Genomic DNA, 27043 nt, shown 5'->3' on the forward strand with positions numbered 1-27043 from the left:
ACCTGCTCCTGTGAGCATCTTCACCACCTGTGCCTCGTTCATACCTAATTACCGATTGTATTTAACCTCGTGTCTCATTCCCACTCGTTGCCAGTTCGTTGTACCTTGTCGTCACGTTCCAGCATTCCTTGTCACAGACTCACAGTAAGACTTTGACCCTGTTCCGATTATCGACCTTGCCTCTTTGCCTCATGTTCTTGGATACTGTTGCCCTTCTTGGATTGCCTGCCCGTGTACCGACCTATGCCCGTCTATTAAACCTCTCTTTTTGGAAACTGTCCATTTGTTTTGGAGTCTTGCATTTTTGGGTCCTATCCTCTGTTCCGTTCATGACATTCAATACTTGTGTCCACATTTTAGGAGAGACTGAATTGACCATAATAGCAGATCCCCACCACACATTTGAATACCCTCGAGCCCTCTTGTAGATGCCATGGAAAAACATGCAAAACTGCTCAAGAGAGTACACAGTGAATATGATGTTTATGACCATATTTTTGGAATGATTCACTTGCTCTCCACGCGCAGGCGCATTAAAAATAATTCAGTTTGGATGGTTTATGACAATGTAATTATTCTTAGGGTTGAGTAAATCTCCACTCTTTATTAGTGGTAGACTTTGGGTATGTGGTAAAATTGCAAACCATCCATCCATCAATCCATTTTCTGTACCGCTTATCCTCACAAGGGTCACAGGCGTGCTGGAGCCTATCCCAGTAATCTTAGGGCAAGAGCCAGGGTACACCCTGAACTGGTCGCCAGCCAATCGCAGGGCACATATAAACAAACAACCATTCGCACTCACGTTCACACCTATGGGCAATTTAGAGTCTTCAGTCAACCTACCATGCATGTTTTTGGGATGTGGGACGAAACCGGAGTACCCACGCAGGCACAGGGAGAACATGCAAACTGCACACAGGCGGGGCCGGGATTTGAACCCTGGTCCTCAGAACTGTGAAGCAAATGTGCTGACCAGTTGCGTACTGCAAACTAAATAAAACTAATTATTCCTTTGTGTAAGAAACCCGCGACCTTATTAAGGATAAGCATTTTAGAAAATGAATGAATGGATGTTAGAAAATGCAATTTGATGTAGTATATTTTTACAATAAAACTAATCATTGAGATGGCATTAATGACATTGCCACTGCAAACCTGGATCACAAAATGTAGTGGTCTATATTCTTGGATTGTGGTCACATTTCGGTCCAGAATTTTTATGATTTAGTCTCACCTTTATAATGTATTTGAACTAAACCAGGGTAAATTTTGTTTTACTATTTTTTTTACACTTACTATTTAGGAATTACAACCATTTCATGCAGAGTGACTCCATTTCCAAGGACAAATTGTTTTAGGTAACTAAATGAAACGTGTTGTCAATGCACCCTCCAAACGTATTAGAACACTGTGGCCAAATGCTTGATTTTTTGCTGTTGACTGAAAACATTTGGGCAGCAGTTCAGCCTTTATCTCCAGGATCTGATCCACAATTTCATTTGAGCAAATCTGTCCGGACAGAAGCAGCCCAAGTGCTCTATCAATCTTGCGCCATCTCACATGCGATGGCCAGCCATTCCTTGCTCCAGCAGCGAAGGTTGACGACTTGGAGGCCAAATGATGCCTGGTAAGTCATCCTTGATGCAGCAAGATAATGATACAAAACACAGTGCCAAAACAACAAGGAAGTTCATCAGAGGAAGGAAGTGGAAGGTTTGTAGACTGACCAAGTATACCCTATAGAGAATGTATTTTATCTGCTAAAAAAGAGAATAGAGGGAATATCAAACGACGGACAGCAACGTAAAGGCTGTGGTGAAAGCCATGAAAAGTAACACAAAAGATGTATGTAAAAGTTTGGTGTTATCGATTGGTTGATGCAGTTATGGCAAGCAAATGATTTGCAAGTAAGTAATAAGTCTTATTCACTTCAGTCTACTTTAAGTCTATCTGTAAGAATATATTCGGTCAAATGTATGGTATGTATCAGATGCGGATGTACAACGTAACCCCTCAACTGGGGTTCAACTGGACGAGGACAACAATAACCGCAATTATTTAACAAAGAATAGCTCTTTATTTTGTAGTCTTGTAAAGAAAGAGAGAGGCCAAATCAAATAGAAGTGAAGCAATAATATCCTTTTTTCATGAATAAAAAGAATACTGGCCAGTTTTGTTCTTCATGACGTGTCAGACTAGAAGTTTGCAAATGTAACGAAGGCCTACAGGAGATAAAACTTTGTGGTTGCGAAAGAGGAAAAGTGAACGGTGGAGGACACCAACGCCACCTGCAGGCGTATTAGTGAATCACAGCTGTAGATGGCCCACGACTCACCATCAGTTTTAGTGCATCAGGACTGTCTACTTTGAGCTCCAATAAAGCACCATCATCATCATCATCAACATTATCATCAGGGTCATTCATGCCACGACACATTGGGGAACAGCCATTTTATTAAGCAAATTTTAATTTTGTGTTAGTTTATCTTTATTCCAGTGCCACCATGGTGAACACCGATGTTAAAAAATAAGATGTGACATTGCTTGTTGTTAAAAACAAAACATCAGAACTGAGACAGTTAGGGATAAAACGAATAATAGAAACCGACAGAGTGACCACACAGAAGAATGACTAATATTCTTCTCTCTCCAGCAGAAAAATATACCAGAAAGTCAAAATGCGCCAGGGTAGCCCACAAAAGAAAACAAACAAAATAACATTTTCTTATTATATAATTTTTCCGGTACTTCCCAAATACCTTATATATATATATATATATTTTTTTTTTTAATTTTGAATGGGGGATCTGCTGGATTGTCTCACATTTGTTTTTTCCCTGTAGAGGAGCATCACTGCAATGCAGCAACAGTAGATCTACTGAGGAGAGTGTGAGCCCTGAGGACTCTTCCTAGTGCACTGAGAGAAGGGGGAATCTATTTGGACACACTCAAGTTGGGGGCGTTGTGACGTGCCAACCATTAGTTGTGGAAACCCGCCATGTTCTAGCCTAATACCACTCACCACCCTGGCACACAAGCAGTGGCAAACTACCTGAAGACATAGCTGGAATGTGTCCAGTACACTCACAACAAAGTTATTTTTCATCATTACAGTACAGTATATAGCAATAGTTTTCATAGACTTTCTTTTTCATTTTTCATATTGCACCATTGGAGAATGGGACACAGAAAGATCGACAGAGACGCCATTTCCTAATTAAAACAAGATATGTGCAAACAGACTAAAGACTTTATTAACCAAATCAAAATTTCCCTGTAATATCCACAAATAAAAGTGATTTCTCTTTTTATATATATATTTATAGTAATAAGAATAATAAATCTTCACATTGGATCATTTCATAAGTGTGACAAAATGCTGGGTTGGGCTGTGCAGCTAGCTATGATGGTAATTCTCATTGTCTTTGAATTGGTCAGTCCCCATGCATCCATAGGAAATAGATTTTTTTTTCTTCCAAAAAAGTAACAATTTGAGAGCAGCTGAAAAGTGAACGGGTGTCAATTTCTTTCATTCAGTGATATTCCATAGGAAAAAAAATGACTTCTCATCCTCATCTTCCATTCCAGAAAAAGAAACAAAAAACATGACCAAGTTATTATGAAAACATTGTTGCTATCGTAATCCATTTGAATGATTATTAATAAATGTCAACTAACAATTAATAATCACTCATCAATTATAAAGAACGAACAATAATCAAGAGTAAATAATGTTCCCCCCGTTATTCATTTAGTTTGGCAGCGCTCTAGTTGCAGTCATTTCTGATGAATGAAGTTGATTTTTTTTTTTCCAAGTGGAAAAAAAGAAAAAAGAAAAATACAAAGAGGAGATGAAAGCAAGTTCTAAAATAAATAAAAGTAGATTAGTAAAAGTGACCGCACCCTCGGAAGGCTCGGACATACAGTATATACAGAACTGTGTGGTGAGTCAGTTTACTGCACTTGAGTGTTAAGTCCAGTGTTAGAGTGAGTTCTCGTCCCGTCCAAGAGCCCCTGCTGTTATACCAGCGTGTAGGACTTTGCGTAGGGATTGCTGTTCTGTTTCAGATGTCCTCGTGAGTCCAGCAGGGACTCCTGGGAGGTGCTGAGCTTGGCGGCCTGGGCCAGCTCTGAGCCTTCTCTGTGGGGGAGCGTGGCAGCTGAGCCGGGCTGCCACTGGGCCGCTGAGTCCCTGCTGGCCTGAGGGGCCTCTGTGGGTGTCGGTGGCGCCATGCGAGAGGGCCGCTTCAGAGAGCGACTCTTCTGGGGCTCCAGACAGGCCTGGCCCATGGCCGCTCTCTCCCCGCTCGCTGTCCCCCTGGATGACCCTGAGCAGGACATGCCTCGGTTTAACAGGAAGTCCATGCGCAGGTAAGGAGGAAGGTGAACCAACTCGCCCCCTGCAAGACGAGACACGCACGTAAGGCTTGACGCAAAACAAATCACAAATTCCCAAAGACATTTCCACCGTCCTCATGAGATTTCATCTCAGTATAGTATGTCACGTTTATGTTTATTATTCATTATTTTGATTGATTTATGAGGTGCAGTCAAAAAGCGATGAGCCCAATTTAATTTAACCTATTAAACATTTTCTTTTTCCCAGAAATGTTCACGATTTGTAGTTTAATACTTATTTGAAGGTTGACTTTTAGAAGTTATGTTCGAGCCTGTTCTCTTCTTGTCAGCCATTTTGAAAATCACAGCATTGTTGGATGCCTGTCAGAAGCAGAGAGCTGTGATTTAATTTATTGTTTTGAAAGGGAAATGTAAAGCTCATTTGCATTTAATTTTGAAGTACTTAATCTTAATCTTTATTTAATCTTTTCTTTTTTTCCTGTATTTAATCTTTTCGAACTGTTTGGTTTCAAACATTTATTGAGGTACAATTTTTTCATCATTTAGGACTTACTGCTAGCATACACAGTACCAAATTCGAAGTTGACATTTGGCATATTTAAGGTATTCAAGGTTTTAGTGTTGTAAGGAAATTAAAACTGTTATTTTGTGCCAATGTTAAGTGAGAATGCACTCTGTGGGCTCTGGCAGCAATTGCCTCACCCGGTCTGTGGGCCTTGGGCACGGCCATGTTCATGACCCTGCTGACATCCTGAGGCTTGGGCGGGGAAGCGGTGAAGCGGCAGATGCCCGACTCGGACGGCGTGCTGGAGGTCAGGCTGTCGGTGTAGTCGTTGGTGCCGGCGGCCATTTGCTCCGAGGAGGTATCGGAGATGAAGCACTCGGTGATGGTGAACTTGGCGTGGCGCAGCTGCTCCTCCATCTTGGCGTGCTCGTAGGCTCTGGCGAGCTCCTCGTAAGTGGAGGAAGCACTCTCCGTGGACACCATACTGCTGCGAGCGCGATCTAGAGATGGGCCCGAGTTTAGCGGAGGATATTAGTGTACAGGGTCAGTGGCAGAGTGTCGGTGAGTGATGTAACATCGTTAAAAGACAACAAAAAATGCAATGATGTTTGGTGATGTTAATGACACTGTATGCATAAAAATAGCTGCTGACCGGTATCCTGAGATGGACTGACACTGTAGCTGTCGCTCTCCTTGTCAACGGAGCCCGCAACTCTTGGCGTGGGGAGCCTCCAGTCGGTGCTTAGCGTGTGGGAGGAGACTGGATGATGTGGGCGGTTCAGGGTCCATTGGCTGGCATAGCGGTTGCGAGCAGCCGGGCCAGCTTTGGCTGTGCGGCGGGCAGTCGGGTCTGAGATTTTAATAAAAGAGGAGCTTTCATCAATCCAATCGGTTCAATAAAATTACTTTTAATCATTAGCTCAAACCGGTATCCAAAGTTTCAAAAAAAAAAAAAAAAACAACAACAAGAAGATGATAATCAGTTCTTGGTTTGACCATTAATGGACTCGGCACCAAAACAAAAAGAACATAAAAAAAACAGGTTCGCTTTGCATGTATTGACCTTGCATGCGAATTTGAAGGTTTACATCATCCTGAAATCGGAAAATCAATATTAAGTGCACAACTGCACATAGTTGGACACTGTACAAACCCAATATTGATTTCTGATGTTGATGTGTCTACATTGTATCGTCAGACATTGAGTTACCCTGTTTATGAAATGTGCTGTATAAATACATTTGCTTTGCTTTGCTTTAGAAATAATGATACAATACAGTGTGATACATTTTGTCCCAACTGTGGTCCATATTGAATGACTGAAAAAGGATCAGAATCAGAATCAGAATCAGAATCATCTTTATTTGCCAAGTATGTCCAAAACACACAAGGAATTTGTCTCCGGTAGTTGGAATTTCAGTTTAATTAAGTGTAATCCACAAGATGAACAATAGCCTCTAACAGAAATCCAGCAAATTGTCTATTTAATGAAGTAAAAAAAAAAAAAAAAAAAAAGGTTTCCGTACTGGACTTACTGGTTCCTGGTCTGGCATCAGACACATCTACCAGAGGACCGGTGGCCTGGGAGAGGGATTGGTAGTGAACAGTGTGGGTGACTGTGGATGACTTCTGTTTCTGTGTTTCCCCAAAGTCGTTATCAGTCAATAGCACGGTGGACCTGTCGTCTGCAGAGCAGTAACAAGGGCAAGCTCAAAAACACAATAATCACATTTGTTCATGAGCAGTAACAAGGGCAAGGGCAAGTGTTTGAGCAGTGGTATGTTCATGATGTGCTTACCAACAGTCTCCATGGTGTCCCTCTCCTCAATTAGAAGCTGAGCTCTGGGGATGTCGATGTGCATCCGTAGTGTTTGCTGCTGTTTGTTGACTGGCTCTGCTGGACGCGTGTTTTTACTGGCAAGCATAAATAATTCCTTCATAACAAGCCCTCCCTTAAGCGTGACGATTCTAACGCACAAGACTCTTACCTCATGAGCATCTCAGCCAAACTTTTTGCATCTAAGAACCAAAACGAGGACACAATATTGAATGTGCTGTGTGAAGATGACGAAAGGGTCACACAAAACAACGGCGCCCGCTCCCATCTCACCCCGTAGTCTCTTTAACCTCTGCTCACGCCTTCGCCTCCTCAGCACCAGCAGGCCGATGAAGATTACAACAATTCCCACCAGCACGCAGGAAATGGTCACCATCATCTTCATACCTTCGCCACCTGCAGACGTGTCCTCACTCACGTTGGGTGCCTTCACCAGAGGGGCAATGGTGCCTGCGAAAGAGATTATGGCGCTGTGACGTTGCTCAACTGAAATCAAATTGGATTGAGAAAAAAATCCAAAACAAAAAATGCGAACATTCCCATGTAACGGAAGCAGCGCAGCCAAGAGGTTCAGTTTAGAATTTGTTTTTATTTACAAGTCTTTACAAGTGTCTCAACCGTTGAGCAAATTATATGAAAATGACCAATATACTTATAATGGCGCAGCAGGTGAATCATGTGGTGGGTGTTGTGTGAGCCATAGCTAAAAGTTGAACTCACTGCCGTCATAGCTGAGCGTTGCAAACTTGAGCCTCTTCTCAGCGTAGCCAGCGCTGTTGTAGATTTTCATCTGCAGCTCGTACCAGGTGGCCTCCTGCAGGTCGTACAGTATGTAACTCTTGGTGAGGGAGGTGCGCTGCGCCGCGGTCCACGAAGGAGAGTCCATGGGCCGATACTCCAGCGTGAAAGAGGTGATCGGGCATCCGCCGTTGTTCCAGCCGTTCAGGTTGAGTTTCACTCGAGTGGCATTGATGCTGGTGAAGAGCTCCTGCTCTTTGGAGTACTGAGGTTCTAAAGGGACAGATGGTGAGAATAAACCCAAGTCTAAACCTGAAAAGCATGGATCGTGGTACTTCTTTCTTCTTACAAAAGAGACTAAATGACTCTATTGTCTACTTACTACATTGTAGCAATGTGTCATGTGTTATGGAAAAGTAAACATTTTCAAACAAAAGTATTTCTATTCACACGAGTCTGTGATTTAGTCATTAACAATGAACTGCATTATGATTAAATGCAGATATTAATTGAAATGAATAATAAAATAGGCACTTCCGTGGCAGATTGAACGCACAACCCTCAGGTTAATAGGCAACTCCGAAATGTGCCAACACTATACACAACTATTGTGTTGTTGACTAGGCCCGACAACAAATGAACATGAGTCCCACCTTTCCCATGGGTCTTCGCTTCAATGATCTCACTTATGCGTCCGGGACCAACGGCATTCTGGGCCGTTAGAGTGAACTTGTACCAGGTGCCACACTTGAGGTTCTCTAATCGATAGGAGCGCTCACTTGGACTGATGGCGAAGTTGCCCCACTGTTCACTGTTGTCCTCTGAATATTGCAAAATGTAGCCTAGAGACAAAAAGGTGGTATTGGATGCCATCAGATTAGGAATAGTACTTTGAGAGATGAAGATGACAAATGTGTAAAATTTCACGTATGTCTGACCTCTGATGGAGCTGCCACCATTGTCTCCAGGTATCCAGGACAGTGTGATGGAAGTTGTGGTTGTCTTGGTCACTGTGAGGCGAGGCTGGTCAGGTGGAACTGAGGAACACAATCCTTTTCCAATTAAATGGGATGGGACACTAATATATGTCACAATATGTCAACATAGGGGGGTACTAGTTCTGTCTAAATAAAGCTCCTCGATTCAGTTCAACGTAGTTATTTGCCACCAAGATGGTGCCAAAGTAATACTTTTATTGCTTTGGCCAGAGCACAAAAAGCAATCTACAGAGGGCAAGGTTGGTCCCCCCTCCCTCCCAGAAAATTCACAAATGCCAAACCATGACTACGCAGGGGTTTGCGCACTGAGTAGTCTCCGTTTCCTACCTTGAACCTGCAGGTTGAGGATGATCTTTTCAGAGCCAAAGCTATTACTGGCCACACAAGTATAGTTCCCGGAGTCTTCTGCTTTCACTGTCCGAACAACGAGGCTGCCGTTAGTATGGACACTGCGCCGGCTGTCGCTCACAACGGGTGCAGGGGTTCCAGTGCTGCGACACAGATGTATGAGGTGAATGGGGTTCTTGCTTCGTGTGCTGAACGAGCAGTTACAAGCGATACATTAATTTACAATCAGTGTCTTTGTGCTTGTGGATACTTACTTCTCCTTCAACCACTTGATTGTTGGAGATGGATCCCCTACCGCCTTGCAAGGTAACACAATGTCTTTCATCCAGGGTGTCGTGACGGTCCTGTTGAAGGTCAAGATGCGTGCTGGAGCTGCAAAAATAAACAATTTAGGCTGCAAGCAGCAATGAATGACCCCTAAAACCTCCCTTTTCACGGCAAATCCTCATAATTATCATTAAACCTTCCCACCATGCTCCACCCCACATTAAAGTGGCACTAAGCAGATATCCGTGTTTTGTTTCTAAATACATAAATTATGTTGGAAGGGCTGAAAACATATGCAAAGACTTAACAATAACACGTGTTGAATTGGTGACATATAGCTTAAACATCTTTTTACTGTTTGAATTTTCCTGATTTTGTGGGCGGGGCTAAAACACAGCTCTGTGACGTCATGGGGCTGGGGTATATGCTTTCTACTGCGAGTTGCCTCTCCCATTAGATAAAGACAAATTGATGTCGTTTCATTTGGCTATGCTGCTCAGTTGTGAGTTAGCTGCGCTTAGCTTCCACGCCGAGCCTCATTTACGACGGCAGCGTGCCGTTGGCAAGCTCACGATGGCTACACCCGGAAAATGCGTCGTCGCTGGATGCCTCAGTTTACAGAACTGCTCTGTGACGTTATTTAAGCTCCCAAAAAATGAGGAAATAAAAAGCGCAGCAGACACTGCTGAGCGAATTTTACGACAGATAGTTTTGTAAACTTTCACCAGAGACAACGTGGCTTCGTGGGCAACTTGGTACCTAGTGAATGGGGCAGTGCCGACTGTCTAACTACCTTGGGCTTCCTCTTACCGTCCTGCTGTCGCCAGGTGCCGTATTTGGCTGGAGGATAAGTAGACTTGTGTGCTAATTTTTATGATTATAAATAATAATCATTCTAACGTGATTTTCCATCATATACCCCCCTCGGTATAAATGATTTCTTTTGGCGCATCCATGCGACACGTCCACAGCGTCTGCGAGCTGAGAGGTGGCCCTCATTATTAAACTTTTGAAGCCTAATTTTATATACTTAGCGATTCATTCAAATTCGGCAGGCTAGTTAACATTAGGGCGCACACATCTTCAACCTCTACTGCAGCGATAACGTCCACTCAATACATTCAGGAACGATGTGAAAGCCCTGATAAGTGGCGTGGGTCTTGGCACCTGCTAGGTTGATCTGCATATGCGATCATCCACGCTCTCACGAAGAAAGTGATGTGCTGACAGGGCCACGTGATACGTTAGGAGCGTTTTACTGATGCGCCACTGCATGCCATGCAGTGCACATGTGAACTCACACAAATGTAGCTTTGGTCGTAACTGTTCTTTGGTGACTCGTATTTCACTGATTTTTGTTGACACATCGACAATTTGGAGCCTGAAGTTGCAAACATTCGAAAAGAGGTGGACGTTATTTGTCTCCAACTGTTGCACCTCCCCACCAGGCAGTCATCATTCGTCAATCTTTTTTTTAACCTGCCGTAGCGCCACTCGCCTTCAGCCGTGGGTTTAACAGTGATGATCTCGCTGGCATTTCCATGGCCCGCAGCAGTGACGGCAACCACCCAGATGCTGTATTGTCGGTTTCTGCTCAGGTTGGGTATCCGGTAGAAGAATACATCCGGGGCGGCCTCAAACTCACTGCTGACCTATGTGTGGAAAGATATTCCAGTCTGAACTTTCTGTTACCACTAAAATATATTCAGGAATAAAACAATCACTGTTGCACCCAACTGAATAATCCTGAAAGTGACCAAGTACAGTCCTTTGAATTTAGTTAGCACATGGGTGTTTACTGTACATACAGTGCATACCATTGATACGCACAGGTAGATTACAATCATCCATTTGAGATACTTTTTGTCTTTATATGGTAATTGTACAGTATTTCTATTACTGTACAGTATTCTTTCTGCATTACCGTGGGGTGTGGATTGGAGCAGAAAACAGTGTATTTCCTGATGATGCCGTTCACTTTGAGAGGAGGAAGCCATGACACGAACACCACCGAGTTGGAAGCAGCTGCTGCCTTCACACCACCAGGAGGACCAGGAACTGAAACACACAGAACATTTAAAAAAAATGGGTTTCCGCCTACATGAGAGACATAACTTTCCATTTATAGTATGTAGCATGTTTCATAATAATATGTTTACCACATGGGCTCATTTAGTTTCAATCTGATTCCCATCTTTTCAACTCTTATGAGGGAAATGATTGCCTACCGTCCTCCTTGGTGCGGATGTAAATCTGTTCGCTGCGAACACCATCTCCTGCTCGGGTGAAGGCTAACACCTGGATGCTGTAATTGGTGTACTTCTCCAGCCCATCCAGCTCCAGTGACGGTTTGGAAGTTGTCACATTCCTGATCTCTCCAAGCTCTGAGGAGAGGATATCAATACAATTCAGTAAAGTCGACTTCTGGCTCCTTGTAACCAAACGTTTTGTAACTAAAGTTACTGTTGCCATTGCTCTAAACATGCACATGTATTATATTATGCAGCAGAGGACATGCAGAAACCCCGTAAGCAGGGTCTGCACGGGTGGCAGGCCTCGAATGGCAACTCGCTGACCTTGACAGTCAGTGTTGAAATCACTGATATCTCGTGGTTTCGCTTTTCAGACATGACCCCTGTTTCCATTCTCCTTTTAAGTTGTCGCCACAGATATACGATTTGAGCATTTATGTCTCTGGCTTCTCGTGAGCGATCAAAAGACGAAGAAGGGGGCCTGTAAAACTGCTGTGATGACATAACCTGAGGTTAAACCCACGAGGGATGAACCATTTTGTTATGCTCATTAGGAAAAATCTTTTGGTGTTTTTTTTTTTTTTTTCCACTAAAATTACATTAACACAAGCAGCAGTTCCTTCACATCCAGGTTACAGTTCATCTCTCAATCTGCATGAATGACAAAAATATCAAACCGAAAATTTTTATTTGAAAAACAAACAACAACAAAAACAACCCACACAATATTAATAAGTACAGAAAAGCGCATAATTTATCATACCCTGGCACCATTTTAAGTAAAGGTGACTTTTAATGTGGGTGTGTCACTTCCAGCTGGAAAATTATAATGATAAATAGGCACTATTTTCATGGTTTTATATATATATATATGGTTATATATATATATATATATATATATATATATATATATATATATATATATATATATATATATATATATATATATATATATAATTAATAATAATAAGTCAGGGCTAAGAGTGTTATAAATTGCCCTCTGCTGGCCATTCAGAATACTTTTCTTTCAGTACAGTATACTGTAAGTGGCATAGTGTAGGATATTAAACCGTAAAAAAAAAGACACAAAAAGAAAAACTAAAAGTAAAATATTACTCGGGATATTATTCTGTGCACTTGGATGCATTGTTGTTTTCCCCCACACACCGAGACTGACGACTGTTACCATGCAAACTCCTCATGGCTGTCAAGTCCTTAAGCATTCATGTTCAATGTGCAGGCCAACATGATGTGACAGGGCAGGGGTCAAAGGTAATTGTGCTGTCACAACCAACTATCGCTCATGCAAAGCCAGCATGCGATATTGGCGTAGCACGTTATCTGACGTCCACATTGCCACGTAGTATTTTGCCCAAAACAAAATTATTCTTCGTAGCCACAATGCACTGGGTGACTCCAAGCTATTACTTACTCGGCAGCATCAGTAACAAACCTTATTACTCAGCATCACACCATTTTTCTTAGCTCACAGCGATTTTGAAAATATGCTGAAATGAGTTGATAAAGAAGCGACTGAGTCACACTGAGACCCAGCCAAGTCAGGGCCGATGCAAATTGCTGCAAGCGAGACGATGTTCAGGAATCATTTAAAAAATAAATAAATTAAAAAATCCATAAATAAACCAATGCAAATACCATGAAAAACATTTCATAACATATGTGAAGTGTAAATGAGTGTGCACAGTATGTACGGTACCTCCATCGGGTAGGTTGGCCCAATAGATAACCCTGAAGCCCAGGAGGTTGCCATTAAGAGCATCTTTAGGAGGGGTCAACCAGGATAAGGAGATGACCTCTGGAGATGTAGCTATGGCTTGGACGTGCTCTGGAGGACGACTGGGTACTGGGGAGGGAGAAGAAGAGGCGAGATGAAGGCGTGCACAAGCAGTAGACCCCGAAAGGTTGAAGAGACGTTGCAGTACCCCTAATTACCACTAGGTTGTAATGTTACCTCACAATTGTCTATCTAAATACTGCTCGCTTCTTTGAACTTGACAGCAGAACAGACTTCACGATGTATATTCCTTGCTTAACAATTAAGATATTTTGAGTTGGTGGCCATAGGAGAACTCCTTTGCATGCTGGCTCATTTGCGTACGGCTGAATCTTGAATTTCATCCATCCGATTCGCTATAATATGCAAACTCCACACAGGAAGGCCAGAGCCAAGATATGAAACCCGAAACTTGAAACTGTGAGGCAGAAGGGCTAACCAGTAGTCCACTGTGCTGTGAAAATAGGAATTTCCTGTGGGATAATAAACGTGTCCAACTATCTGATGACGGATCAGGTACTGTATTATGACTGTATTGTACTCGGACAATGATATTTTGACTTGATTGACTTTGATTGATCAGGCTTCCTTCAGGTTGAATGACATAAGCACCGAAGCCAAGCCGAGTATTGCATTTAGTGTATGTTATGATTGATATTATGATCATAGTGATTTTTGAATGTATTATGATGAATACATAATCATCATTTTGGCCTGCGTTCTTACCATCCTCCAGTGTAGTGGCAGCCACCTCAGTGGAAGATGGCCCGGTGCCCGCACTGTTACTGGCTTGCACCACAACGCCGTACTGGGTGAACTTCTTGAGATTGTCCAGTACCAAGCTTTCTGCATTGTCCCCTGTTGTCTCGACACTGATTACGCTGAATTGGTAGTTTCCACCCGAGCTGTACTCTCTGTAGCCCACTTGGTAGCCTTTGATTGCGCCATTCTGGAGGTGTTTCTTAGGTGCCTAGCAGAGAAGCGAGATGGGTTATTGGATACAGGATGAACATCTATGCCCTTATATTTTCTTGAATGTCAAAGCAACCTTTTGAAAAACAAACAAACAAAAAACAAAAAACATGAAACATTTAAAAAGCCTTTAAGTTTTTTTTTCTAACTTAAAGGCATTTTGTAAATTTTGCCACAGACAGATCTTTTACATAAAATAAAATATTTTACAAATAAAATAAAATAAAATAAAATAAAATTCAAACAGATCTGAAAATGAAATAATTATTTATTTTTTTAATGAATGAATTTGATCGATTCCATCAATGTAGCCGAAACAGATTTGTTGACAGATTATCAAAACGAGGACAGAAGCAGTCCTGAAAAGGATTAAAGATGCACACATTGGGATACCATGTGGCTGACAGCAAGCATAACACGCACAAACCAATTTGTTTATGCTGGGACGGCATTCAAAGTGCCAAACAAACAATCAACTTCTCTTGAAGTCAGAAAAAGTATACAATCTTTTTTTTTTTTTTTCCTCTTGGGTGACTTTCACAGTTTTGTGAGCGAGGTACATTGTTGTATTTGGAATTGTGGTGGACAGTGTAAATTTCTATCTGCATCCAGAAAGCAGTTCCTACTATGTTGCAAATGTAAATTAAGTTGTTTACCAGGGATGAAAAAAAAAAAGGTGTAAACAGCCCACAAACAAACCTAATACACTTACAATTCTATTTTGCCAGCTGAAAAATTAACCCTACTGTCTGGTGACAACCCCCAGAGGATCATATATAGGTAGATTCCACACTACTGGTGACGGTTTTGCATGCCATAAAACAAATAGAGCACCAGAAGATGCTGCAAACCGCTCACACTTCCTGCATTTGAATCCTTTTTTGTGTGGAGACAGCTACATTGTCCATTGTAACAAAGTAAACACAGTAGTAACTTACCCTCCAGGAAACTTTGATACTTTGAGAGGAGAGGGCCTCCAGATGCACATCTTGAGGTGGTCCGTCAGGGGCTGAAGACAGATTTAACACACTTTTAATTCATCGACAAGCCGTCTACAAAGACAAATATATCTAAAGGTCCGGACCTGGCGGTTCGCACAAATGTGATGGGCGTATTTTAAAGGCGGGCTGCTTGCATATGAGTGGAAGTGCTCTGCAAGAGGTGGTAGTTGTGGAGATGAATAGATAGGGGGGCCAATTTGCAGAATGGGGTCCAAACTGACTCTATTGATCATTTTGTGAAATTTACGACTGAGGCCGCTAATTGAAAAGTTCTGCTTTTAGTGCAAGGTCAGCATGTGTTCAATAATGCAACAGAACCAATGGGGATGGGGCTGATGTCACCAGGATGTTAATGAATTGACTTCGTCAGCAGCGACCCTCCTTTTGCTTCTTGTCTTTTACTTCTGAAAGTTGTTGGTATCATTGTTTTTTTTTTTCAGTCTAAATAACCTATAATAACCTTATTGTATCTTACTTGTGCGACCGGGTGTGACTAATCCGAAGGTCCCGTAAAATAAACATCAACGTGCAGAACACATCAGGCACGTGCGTAGTCATTTTTGGAGGCAGGTGCTCAAGCCCAGAAAAAGGGTACCCAATTGCCAAAATTACTCATATAATTAAGAAAAAAAGTAATGTATATCAAACTTATGTATTTATTTCTATTAACACAATCAACACAGTCAATGATACAACTGTTAACAAAGGAGGTGATGGTTTGAATGCATCAGGCTTTTGTGGAACAGTATATAATAATGAGACAAATAAGATAAATCATTTAGAAAGTGACCACTATTAGTTAACCTGTGCACCTCAATGGAGAAAAAAATTGAGAGGGGAAGTAAACATTAATAACTGAGATAACGTGGTTGCACAAGTGCACACACCCTTTTATAAATATGGTTGTATTTAGAATCAAGCAGTCAAACTAATGTTAAATGTATGTCAGCTCACACCTGCCAGCATGTAAAGCACCTCCGATTAACCCCAAATAAATTAAGGTGGGAGCATATGTACAATTCTTCCAAGGACGAAAGAAAATGCCCCTCAAATATAAAAAAAAAAAACACATCGGGTGGAATTGATGAAAGAGAGGGTATTTATTTATTTATTTACTTATTTAATTGACGAATGACGAAAAAAGGGGCTGCAGCAAAAAGGTTACTTTTTTAATCCAGGGTAAAAGGGCAGGTTCATGAGCACCACTTGGGATCTATGTGTGCACGTGCCTCCAACACATAGACGCTTCTATATGCGGAGAGGTGCATATTTCATCCATCCATCCATTTTCTGAGCCGCTTATCCTCACTAGGGTCGCGGGCGTGCTGGAGCCTATCCCAGCTGTCATCGGGCAGGAGGCGGGGGTACACCCTGAACTGGTTGCCAGCCAATCGTAGGGCACATACAAACAGACAACCATTCGCACTCACAGTCATGCCTACGGGCAATTTAGAGTCTCCAATTAATGCATGTTTTTTGGGATGTGGGAGGAAACCGGAGTGCCCGGAGAAAACCCACGCAGGCACGGGGAGAACATGCAAACTCCACACAGTCGGGGCCGGGGATTGAACCCGGGTCCTCAGAACTGTGAGGCTGACGCTCTAACCAGTCGTCCACCGTGCCGCCGGGTGCATATTTATTTATTGGAAAAAATGTTGCAGATACTGTATATGGTACTGTATATCTACACAGAAGACAGAGCAACCATGCAACATCTTACCCGCTTCATCAGTTGTGATGGTGAGCTCATTACTGGCCTCACTCTTTCCGATTAGGTTCTTGGCAAACATGCGGATGCTGTAGGTGGAGGAAGGGTGCAGGTCAATGATTGTGGCCTGGTTGAGTTGAGGTGAGACATCTTTGGTCTTCTGAGCAGTGTCCCAGGAGGCTGCAAAAAGGGAGAGGGTGCACTTTATGGGGTCGCTGAGGTCAAGCTAGAGGTTAAGTAAAATGAGCAAATCAGGACACCTTATATTAGTGCTAAAACAAAGTGAGTGGAGGGATAATTCATTCCCAAAAACACATCGAGAAATGTTCACGAGCTTTGTGCGGTACATACAATTTGATCATATTTCATATTAGACATTTTCCCCTACCTGATTTGTTCTTGCTTTCAATATCGAAGCCTGTGATTGGGCTGTTGCCATCAAATCCCATACTCCAACGCAGGGCAATAGTTCTGTCCTTCACTTCTCTGATCTCCACCTCTGGGGGATCAGGAGGCTCTGACAAGAGCAAATTTGACAAGTAATGTTTTCATTGCTGGTGCGGTGACAGCAAATGACGACAATTCACAGGATCAAACTCAATATTATACAATGGAACCTCGAAAGCCAAATGCCCTACGTGACAATATGAACAAAATCTGGGGAAAATGGTCGATAGGCTGCACGTAACTTTGAAGTTCAAATGGCCACCATGCATGATGTCATGTGAAATGTCAGCATATCGTACCTCACAAGAGCTGCAGCAAGGGCGAGAGGATTGACTGAACGTTTTGCTTTTTGGATGCTTTTTTTGTGTGTACACACACACATACATGCATATATATATATATATATATATATAATTGAAGTTATTCAATTGTAATGATTTAATAATTTAAAGTATAATCGGTAATGTTATACAAGTCAATATAAATAATGCTAAAAAGTTGAGCTATATCGCTCTTTTTGTTTCACTATTAATAGTTAAACAAATCTATTCCTGTGAATGACAGTTAAGAATGTGTAAGAAATGTAATTTCAAACATCACCTGTGCACTTAATACAGTTTTTATGATGGTACCAGGCTCTGGACTGGATTATTTCTATTTTCGTTACTTCCTATGCAAAAAAGCGTTTCGCAATCTGAGGGAATCGGAAGTGGAATGTATTCATTCGCTCTTCCACTTCCACAGGTTCCACTGTAGATATTTCTACCGTGAATAAATAGTAGTTATACCTTGCACTGTGAGCTGTATGATCCTTCGGTCTTCACCAAAGGAATTGATGGCATGGCAGGAGAAAAAGCCAGAGTCCTCCCTAACTGTGGGCATGATCTGATGAATGCAGCACAATGAGTTTGTTTGTCAAAGAAATGTACATACAGTGGAATATGTCTTGAGTCCTTGGTTATGCTTTTGTAATTGGGACACATTACTGTCAATTTTACATCATTTGGCCTATTGTAATGGCCAAATTTAGTTGTGCTTCCCAATTATATTGGCATCAAATGTAGATCAATCTAAATAGAGTATTTATAGTAACCCATCATGACACGCAAAAAGGCCTTGACGAATATTAGGAAGTTAGACATATTGACTTCTTGAAAAGAAGACTCCTTACCTGTAGGGTGGAGATGACTTCATCTCCGACCTCCTTGACTGTAACAACATAGCGACTGGTCTCGGGGTTGATGATACGCTCCTCCTTCTCCCAGCGTACCATGATGGGCTTCTCACCATGGGCCGTGCAGCTCATTTTCTTCTCTTCGCCTTGTGTGGCCAGTGTGGTGTTGGGGTAAGAGGTGATCATGGCAGGAACTAGTTCGTCATAAATTAAAAGGAGAAAAATACAAATAATTTTTTTTTTACGAGCTGTTACATTGTGCTTTTAAAACAGCAACGCTATCGCATAATCAAACCAGTGCTGGTAACCAAGGTGTCACTTTTTTTCTCATTTTCCATGAAATGTAGTTGAATGAGTAGCTTTGCTTTTAGTAAGAATGAAATATCACACAAGAGGCATATTGGCATGCATCTTGTATGTGATGCACCTAAAAGGTACAAAGAACCCTCTGAAGACATCTCACCAAATACACGATGGTGATATCTCACGCAAAACATAACAGTTCTCTGGCCCCAGACATTCTACACACACCCACACCCACACACAAACACACACACACACACACACACACACACACACACACACACACACATGTAAAGCATGATTCCAGTGATGCAACGAGAAGTGTCAGGTAAGAGGTTGCAAACATTTAAGCCTCATCTCTTATTTACTCTGCGGCCATTTGGGGCTCGTCGACAGAAAAGAACGGCAATTTATTTTGCATGACAAGTATAAATCTTTTGTGAGGCACGTTCATAAAAAAAAAAAAAAAAAAAAAAAAGAGGGAAAATATAACAGCAAAGATTCTATGTAAACGTTCTCATTTTAGAGCGCAGCTACTCTCATTTCGCCATGTAAGTGGATAAGAGGAAGCACTTGGCGATGTTGTTGACACTCGTGGCAGTCTGGAACACTCCGCGAGGTGACAAACGTCGACGGAGGAAGTAGCTCCGCTGTGTAGCGGAAATAAGACGTCTGAACTGAAAATATCAAATGGATTTCAGCATCCAGGATGTAGCGGAAGGTTCTATTAAATTTGCATGACATTTTATATTCTTCCACAATTATTTAACAAGGTGGGAAACAGATAAATATCAATATGCAATAGTTAATTTCTGGCTGAGTGTGTTTACAGTTTCAAACTAAATCTGTATCTTTACAAAAATCTAAACTATAAAAGGAAAAAAAACAAAACAATATAATGTCATATTTCATGGTAAAATCTGTACAAAAATTGCAGGGTCTTCTCGTTTAAGATGTTGCAAGAAATGTTTGTTATCAAACGCCCTTTTAAAATATATTGAACAACAGTTGAGCAAACTATTTTCTTTGAGTTCTGATTTCAAAACTCCTTATCCATCAATTTGTTGCGTTTAATGTACTGTACGTAATAATATGAAGAGGCGATGATAAATTTATATGGTTCACAATCTGGCCTGAGACAAAGAAATATTGACTGTTTGGGCAGTTAAGCCAAAAATGGTAATTTACAAACAACACTCACACAGCTGCTCTTAAAAAGAAATAAGATATGGGTGGTTTTTATATAAACTAATCAATAACTGTAAAGACAAAAGTGCATAACGGTAAAGACATAAACACCATAAAAATTCAGCGAGTTGCACAATTTACATGTGCTGCCCTTCAAGCTCTGTGGATATACATGATCTTCACTACTCATTAAACCCGTGATCTTGTCTTTATACAATCGTAATAATGGTAAAGACATGCAACAGTTCCGACACGTTCACACATTCATACATATTCGTTCATGTCTCAGGAATAACACCATTTATCTTGCTGTCTGCTATAGTGTGAAAGCAAAATGTCTGCATCATTCTGGCATGTCAGCTCACAGATCCCTCTGGTGTACTGCAACACCATGATGAGGCTCTCTCTCCAGTGGCGTTAACGGTAAAGACAGCGGGAGTGACGAAGATGGACCATTTGATAAAGAGCCAAAAGAAGGAACTCTGATGACTTTGCGTTAGTTTTCACGGAAAAGGCATATGAAGCAATAGGGGCCTAGTGGGGACAAGCGGTACGGAAGATGAATGGATGAATATCAGTAACATTATTATGATTTTCAAAAGGAAATCCAGTGGACCAGGTGTTGTAGTGTGCTTTTCAATTTCTTTTCATTTCTCGAGTGCTGCTGCATGTGTGTCTGACAAAATTACGGAAACCAGAACCATATTAGTATGGTGCCTAAGCAGAAAAGAATAAAATAAAACCTACACAATAGGCACAATAGTCTTTGGTGCATGATTACAATCTTTTTTTTTGTTTTTTTTTTTAAATGTATGTATTGGAGACACCCTTTTTCCTCACAACCACCCAGAGGGCAGTGATGATACATTGAACCTACAGGGGATTATAGCACATAGGCTAGTTGCTGATAGGCTACTGCCATGAGACAAAAGCCCCCCCCCCCCCCCCCACTTTTACTCCCTTCCTTCCCTCTTCCCAGGCTTCCTTTCACCTGGCCAGGTTGCCATGCCAACCAGCATCGGACAGTCTCTCCTCTTGCTACACCACTCCTACCTCTCATGTTCCTGTCTCTGTTCTTAGAAAAAAAAAGGAACATTTTGAGTAGCCAATAGAACATGGACCTGACATTGATTTTCCCTGCGTAATGATGATTACAAAATCATGCCCTGAATGAAGCAATGCAGGACTAAGACAAAATGTGTGATCTGATGAATTGTGATTAAATATTCCGTGTACCAAAATACACACAAGTATTTAAAAGGTAAATAATATATCATCATTATGTGAGTAGCTTCCTAGGTATGCTCCGATGTATGACACGTACTCATTTGTGGACGATTATCCTTTCTCATAGTTAACTTGTTGCAACTCCACTGATATGATGGCAATATAATATTGCGATTAAAGAAAGAAATGCACTGATTAAATGAATGCTTCATCTTAAAATATTTTTATTCATAAAAAAAGGATCTGTAATCTACAACAGTGGTTCTCAACCTATTTACACCAAGTACCACCTTAAAAATAGTTGTCCAAGTACCGCCATAATGACAATAATTAAATTACAGAACCATAGTATGCCTAAGTGTTTATGAAAAACAAGTTATTTCTTATTTAATTTTACAGCAAGCCACTGTAACATTGTACGGTTTGAAAATGCACACTGTGCTTCAACATAGTAAAATACATTTAAAAAAAAAAAAAACCTGATACTTAAATAATGCACATAAATGTTAAATAAACGCTGGACCTAAATAAAGCACGGTTGGAAACCAAAATAACAAGGAGGTTTACACATTGTGCTGCGTACGGTTGCACACACGGTCGTACAATCACAACAAGGAAACTCCAAGCTGGGAATAACCTTTCATAGGTAAGAATGTTTTTTGGCTCTTTTTTCCAAACGTGCTGCAATGCTTTGCGTGAACCATGATAGTTTTTATTTTTTATTTTTTTAGAAAGAAAGCTAGCTTGTTAAAGTCAAGCTCGCTGACAGTAAATTGTTGAGAAATTCTGGTCTTGTTGAATCTCAGTGTGGCTTTTGATAGAGTAGATCATAATATACTGCTGAATAGGTTGGAAACATGGGTAGGACTCAATGGAACAGTACTTAAATGGTTCAGGTCCTACCTGGAGGACACAAGTTCTTTTGTAACCATTGGAAGTTTTCAATGTCATCAAATGGCAATGACCTATGGGGTCCCTCAAGGGTTATTTCTAGGACCCCTCCTGTTCAGCCTGTATATGCTACCCTTGGGTCAAATTCTTCAGAACTTTAATTTTGACTATCATAGCTATGCAGATGACACACAGTTATATCTAGCAGTGTCTACAGATGACTACAGTTTTATTGAGGTGTTGTGTCACTGTCTAAAGCAGATAAATAACGGGATGAGCCAAAACCTCAATTAAACCACAAAAAAAACCCTGAGAAAATTGTTTTTGGCAATAACGAAAAGAGGATTGTTGTTAGTAAATTCAAGTCCGAAACCAAGAGATCAAGTCCGAAACCTTGGTGTACTGATAGATTCCGACCTGACGTTTAACAGTCGTATCAAATCAATTACTAAAACTGCCTTCTACCATCTGAAGAACATATCCAGAGTGAAGGCTTGCATGTGTCAAGCAGATCAGGAGAAGCTCATCCGTGCTTTTATCTCAAGTAGACTTTGGCTGTTGTAATGGTCTTCTGACTGGAGTCCCCCAAAAGAGCATCCAGCAGCCGTAGCTCATTCAGAATGCTGCAGCTCGGGTTCTGACCAGAACAAAGAAGTCAGAGCATATTACTCCAATTCTAAAGTCCCTACACTGGCTCCCAGTCAGCTGTAGGATGGATTTAAAAATTCTGCTACTGGTCTATAAATCACTAAATTGTTTAGGTCCTGAATACATCAATGAAATGCTAATGAGTATAAATCCAGTAGGGCTCTGAGATCGACAGACTCAGGTCAAATAGTGGAGCACAAAGTCCAAAGCAAACATGGTGAAGCAGCATTTAGCTATGATGCTGCACACAAATGGAATAAGTTGCCAACAGAAGTGACGTCAGCCCCAAGTGTGAATGTTTTTAAGTCCAGGTTAAAAACTCATGCTTTTTTCTTAGCTGCTTCTCCTCACTCGGGTCGCGGGTGTGCTGGAGCCTATCCCAGCTATCATCTGGCAGGAGGCGGGGCACACCCCGAACTGGTTGCCAGCCAATCGCGGGGCACATACAAACAAACAACCATTCGCACTCACATTCACACCTACGGGCAATTTAGAGTTGTCAATTAACCTACCTTGCATGTGTTGGAGTTGTGGGAGGAAACTGGAGTGCCCGGAGAAAACCCACGCAGGCATGGGGAGAACATGCAAACTCCACACAGGCGGGGCTCAAACTCCACACAGGCGGGGCTCTAACCAGTTGACCATCGCTTTTTAGAGCATTTCCACTTTTAAATGATATACAGTATCTTGCACTGTACGCTGTTTTCTCTTTTAAATGTTTATGAGCTGTTTAAAAATAATAATAATAATGCTTTAATCATGATATGCACATTGAGTTACCTTGTGTATGAAATGCGCAGTATAAAGTTGCTTTGCTTCCAAAGAATATAACATTATAGAGTCAGCTACTTATGTTTACAGAGGCTGTTGACAGTTCCTTTGGGAGTGAGTGAGGAATTATGTCCTCAATATGTTCACCAGTTCTTTTCTAACAAAACCACAATTATTTTTTGACAATGTGTAGACTTGTAGTCTGTCCAAATTAACTTTGGCAGTAGGGGACACATGTTCACATTTACAGATAAAACATCTGTGGCCCTCACAATCTTCCCAGATGCCCATCCCTGCTGTACCATTATGTTTTGCTGCCATGAAACCTCTTCTGCTTGTATTGCACTTCCCAGAAGATCTTCCTGTGTTTACTTTTCGTCATTTAACCTCTAAAGAGTGCTGTTCTTTAAATGGCATTTAGCTATTTCATCCAGTGTTTTTTTCGGTTTTGTCACAAATACACAAATGCTCCCATTAAATATGTATGTTTTTATTTAACCTTTATTTATCCAGGTAAGGCAATTTAGAACAGATTTTCGTTTGAAACTATGATATTATATTACTGTGAGCTTGAAAAATACTTCTGGTCTAATGTTGTCTTCATTAGTGTATAAACTGTACATTATAGGGCCGTGTTACTGGCTGCCCAGCAGGTCAATGTTGGCCATAGGGCACTCTGGCTCTACAGGGCCATGATAGCCAGGCGAGAGATGACGAGTGTAGCTCCATGCCCTGCGGGTAATTTGTAAGTGGGTGCTGGAGATGAGCCAGCCAGGATGGGGGTGGGAGGTGGGTTGGGGGAAAGGGGCGCGCTCTTGCAAATGCACAGAAATGACGAGTTCACTGTGCGCCTGCAATGTACTGAAATAATTCCCTTAGCTGCACAATTGGCTTGGACATGGAGCGCAAGAACAAATGTGTCCCTGTAGACTGGGTGGGTCTCCATGCAAGAGGTAAGAGGGGGGCTTGTGGTGGATGCAGATGAGTAAAGAAGATGAAAGAGATACAGATAAGGTGACTTCCTTATGTTTGTTTGAAGGGTTGCGTTCAGTGACCAAAAGGCCATTTACCACTTCTCCGCATACACACCTCATTATGTTCTCTGCCCTCATTGCTGCGTCTCATGACATTATGATGCCTAATTGGCTTGATTGGTCTTAATTGGCAACAATAAACACTGAGTGGCTGTTGACTGACTCCGATAGCATCCGCTGTGGATTGGTAATGAATTGACTGAATTGCATCTGTTTTGGAGGTAAGGATGCTTGACGGGTAAGCACATAAAAATCATTTGCTTCCACCTGCATCCAGTAATGGATTATTAGTTACATAAGAAGCTGTTTGATACTTGGGGGAGAAAAATAAAGACAAGCAGGCGGCTTAATCCCAGTGCAGTAAGTGCAGTCAGCCTCTACTGCTGTTAGTGCAGTGCAGTGGTGGTGTCCATGTAGGATGATGCATGGCGTATTATGATGAGACATGAGCCTAAGAACAAGCACTCATGACAATGAAAGTGCCAAGCTAGGACATTACAATCGCTGCAATTCATTTAGCAGGAGGAGACAAGTGGATCACTGCAATCGGCTGCTGGCCTATTATTCTTTTATGATAGCTTCAGTGTATCTGTATACCTTTACATTATGGTGTTGCATTCATATGCACAGCGCTTTGTGCTCAAATTGATACCTCTCTGTGTGTGCCCATGAGCCTTGTTTGCGCACCTGTGTCACATAACCTTCACCAAATTCGACGTCTCTGTGAATATAATTTCAAATATAAGATAGATTCTTCACTTTGTTTACTCAAAAGCCACACAGCCAATAACACAAAGCGAAGATCATACTATCCGTCACGTGAGTACTTCAGCATGCGTCAGCTGGTGTCCCTCCCTAATTGGCCTCCTAAGCCTCTTAAGTACCTGCTCAAATCGTGTCGACTGTCCTGGATAAACAACATAAAAACAGTGTGCATTGCAGACTGTTACAGCTTCAAACAGCGAACCCCACTGCCATAACATTGCATCTATTAAGAAACCAAGATGCTTTAAGGGGTTAATGAGCCGTCTGCACAGTAACACCCTAATAGGGGAGAGGAGATTGAGATTACTATGGAGAACACTGGACACAGGTCAGGATAGAACACGAATCACGACAACAGCCTGCATCTTTCGGCGCAGCACAGATTGCAGCAGAGGGAGTGCTGACACACACACACATACACACACAGCCACACACACAGCCACACACACACACACACACACAAACTTGTCATCGAATAATGGATATACTGAACACAGCAGCTACAGTATGTTTAAGCAATGCCGCATTTTTACTACAATGCAACACAGCAGATCGGAGACCTCCACCATAGCCGATAACCAGTGTTGGGAAGATTACTTTGCTAATGTAATTGGTTACAATTACAAGTTACCCTGTTGAAAATGTAATAGTTGTGTAACGATTTCAATTACTGTCTCAAAGTAGTACAACTAATTACGTTTTATTACATTTTGATTACTTTTCTTAATTTTGAATGAATACATCAACAGGACGCTTGAATATTTCCTCTACAAAAGTGGATTAAAACCTTAGATCATCAGTTTAGAATTAACCACATATTTGTTCTTTACACAAATAATAAATTGATAACAAAACATGATGAAATGCAAATACATAAAAAAATGTTTGCTGCTTTATACACAGATACATTTATACATACTGTGTATATATACAGTGTTGAAAAGATTACTTTTGGGATTGTAGGTGGTTACAATCCCAAGTCACCCTGTTGAAAAGTTAATAGTAGTGTAACAATTTAAATTACTTTCTGAAAGTAATATGACTAATTACATTTGAATTACAGCATAGGATGTACTTCCTGCGGCTTCCGAGGAAGCACGGCCTGCCACAGGAGCTGTTGAGGCAGTTCTACACAGCAGTCATCGAATCAGTCCTGTGTTCATCCATCACAGTCTGGTTTGGTGCTGCCACAAAAAAAAAAAAAAAAAAAAAAAAAAAAAAAAGGACAAACTCCGACTGCAACGGACAATATGGACTGCCGGAAAAATGGGTGGTACTCCCCTACCAACCCTTTGAGGACATGCACGCTGCCAGAACTAAGACAAGAGCATGCAAAATCCTTGGACCCTCCACATCCTGGTCACCACCTCTTACAGCTCCTTCCCTCAGGTAGGGACTATCAAACAATGCAAACCAAAAGCAGCAGACATTCCAACAGCTTTTTAAACAGTTGACTTGCAATTCCATTGTAACAGGCTGCCAATTATGCACACCTCTGTTGAGACACTACTACATTATTCGTGCACTCACTCGTCACTCTGCACTATTTGCATATCTGTTGTGGAACAATACTGGCCACTCATGTGCTTGAGAACTATCTGCACCATTTGCACAATTGTCACTGTTCCAGATAATCGCACTACTGGTCAATTTAAACTGCTTGAATCTCTTGAGGACTCTGCACCATTTGCACAATTGTCAATGCACCAGATTATCGCACTATTCGTCACTTCAAACTGCTCTAAATTGTTTGAGGACTCTGGATCATTTGCACGTCATTGCATCAGCATTACCACATTACTGGTAACAAAA

The 27043-nt window shown here is 41.5% G+C and overlaps 1 protein-coding gene across 2 annotated transcripts in view; it reads right to left on the bottom strand.

Moving 5' to 3' along the window:
• Window positions 1-2447: 2447 nt before the first annotated feature.
• The window catches only part of dscama (Down syndrome cell adhesion molecule a), a 99217-nt gene continuing 74621 nt past the window's right edge, over window positions 2448-27043 (bottom strand). Inside the window, exons 12-33 of one of the 2 annotated variants that reach the window (XM_061702701.1) lie at window positions 18402-18598; window positions 18019-18115; window positions 17172-17300; window positions 16796-16963; window positions 15013-15083; window positions 13829-14072; window positions 13025-13171; window positions 11284-11439; window positions 10980-11113; window positions 10554-10707; window positions 9043-9160; window positions 8768-8931; window positions 8381-8479; window positions 8096-8284; window positions 7425-7715; window positions 6978-7154; window positions 6856-6886; window positions 6666-6781; window positions 6403-6552; window positions 5520-5717; window positions 5065-5367; window positions 2448-4403 (exon numbers count right to left, since the gene is read on the bottom strand). In XM_061702701.1, the coding sequence (XP_061558685.1) occupies window positions 4024-4403; window positions 5065-5367; window positions 5520-5717; window positions 6403-6552; window positions 6666-6781; window positions 6856-6886; window positions 6978-7154; window positions 7425-7715; window positions 8096-8284; window positions 8381-8479; window positions 8768-8931; window positions 9043-9160; window positions 10554-10707; window positions 10980-11113; window positions 11284-11439; window positions 13025-13171; window positions 13829-14072; window positions 15013-15083; window positions 16796-16963; window positions 17172-17300; window positions 18019-18115; window positions 18402-18598 (3713 nt within the window). In that variant the 3' untranslated portion in view covers window positions 2448-4023. Of the gene's footprint in view, window positions 4404-5064; window positions 5368-5519; window positions 5718-6393; window positions 6553-6665; window positions 6782-6855; window positions 6887-6977; window positions 7155-7424; window positions 7716-8095; window positions 8285-8380; window positions 8480-8767; window positions 8932-9042; window positions 9161-10553; window positions 10708-10979; window positions 11114-11283; window positions 11440-13024; window positions 13172-13828; window positions 14073-15012; window positions 15084-16795; window positions 16964-17171; window positions 17301-18018; window positions 18116-18401; window positions 18599-27043 lie in introns of both variants that reach the window. The other variant, XM_061702700.1, reaches the window with a different exon arrangement.

This window comes from Phycodurus eques, chromosome 17, assembly GCF_024500275.1.
Source record: "Phycodurus eques isolate BA_2022a chromosome 17, UOR_Pequ_1.1, whole genome shotgun sequence".
Lineage (NCBI taxonomy): Eukaryota > Metazoa > Chordata > Actinopteri > Syngnathiformes > Syngnathidae > Phycodurus > Phycodurus eques.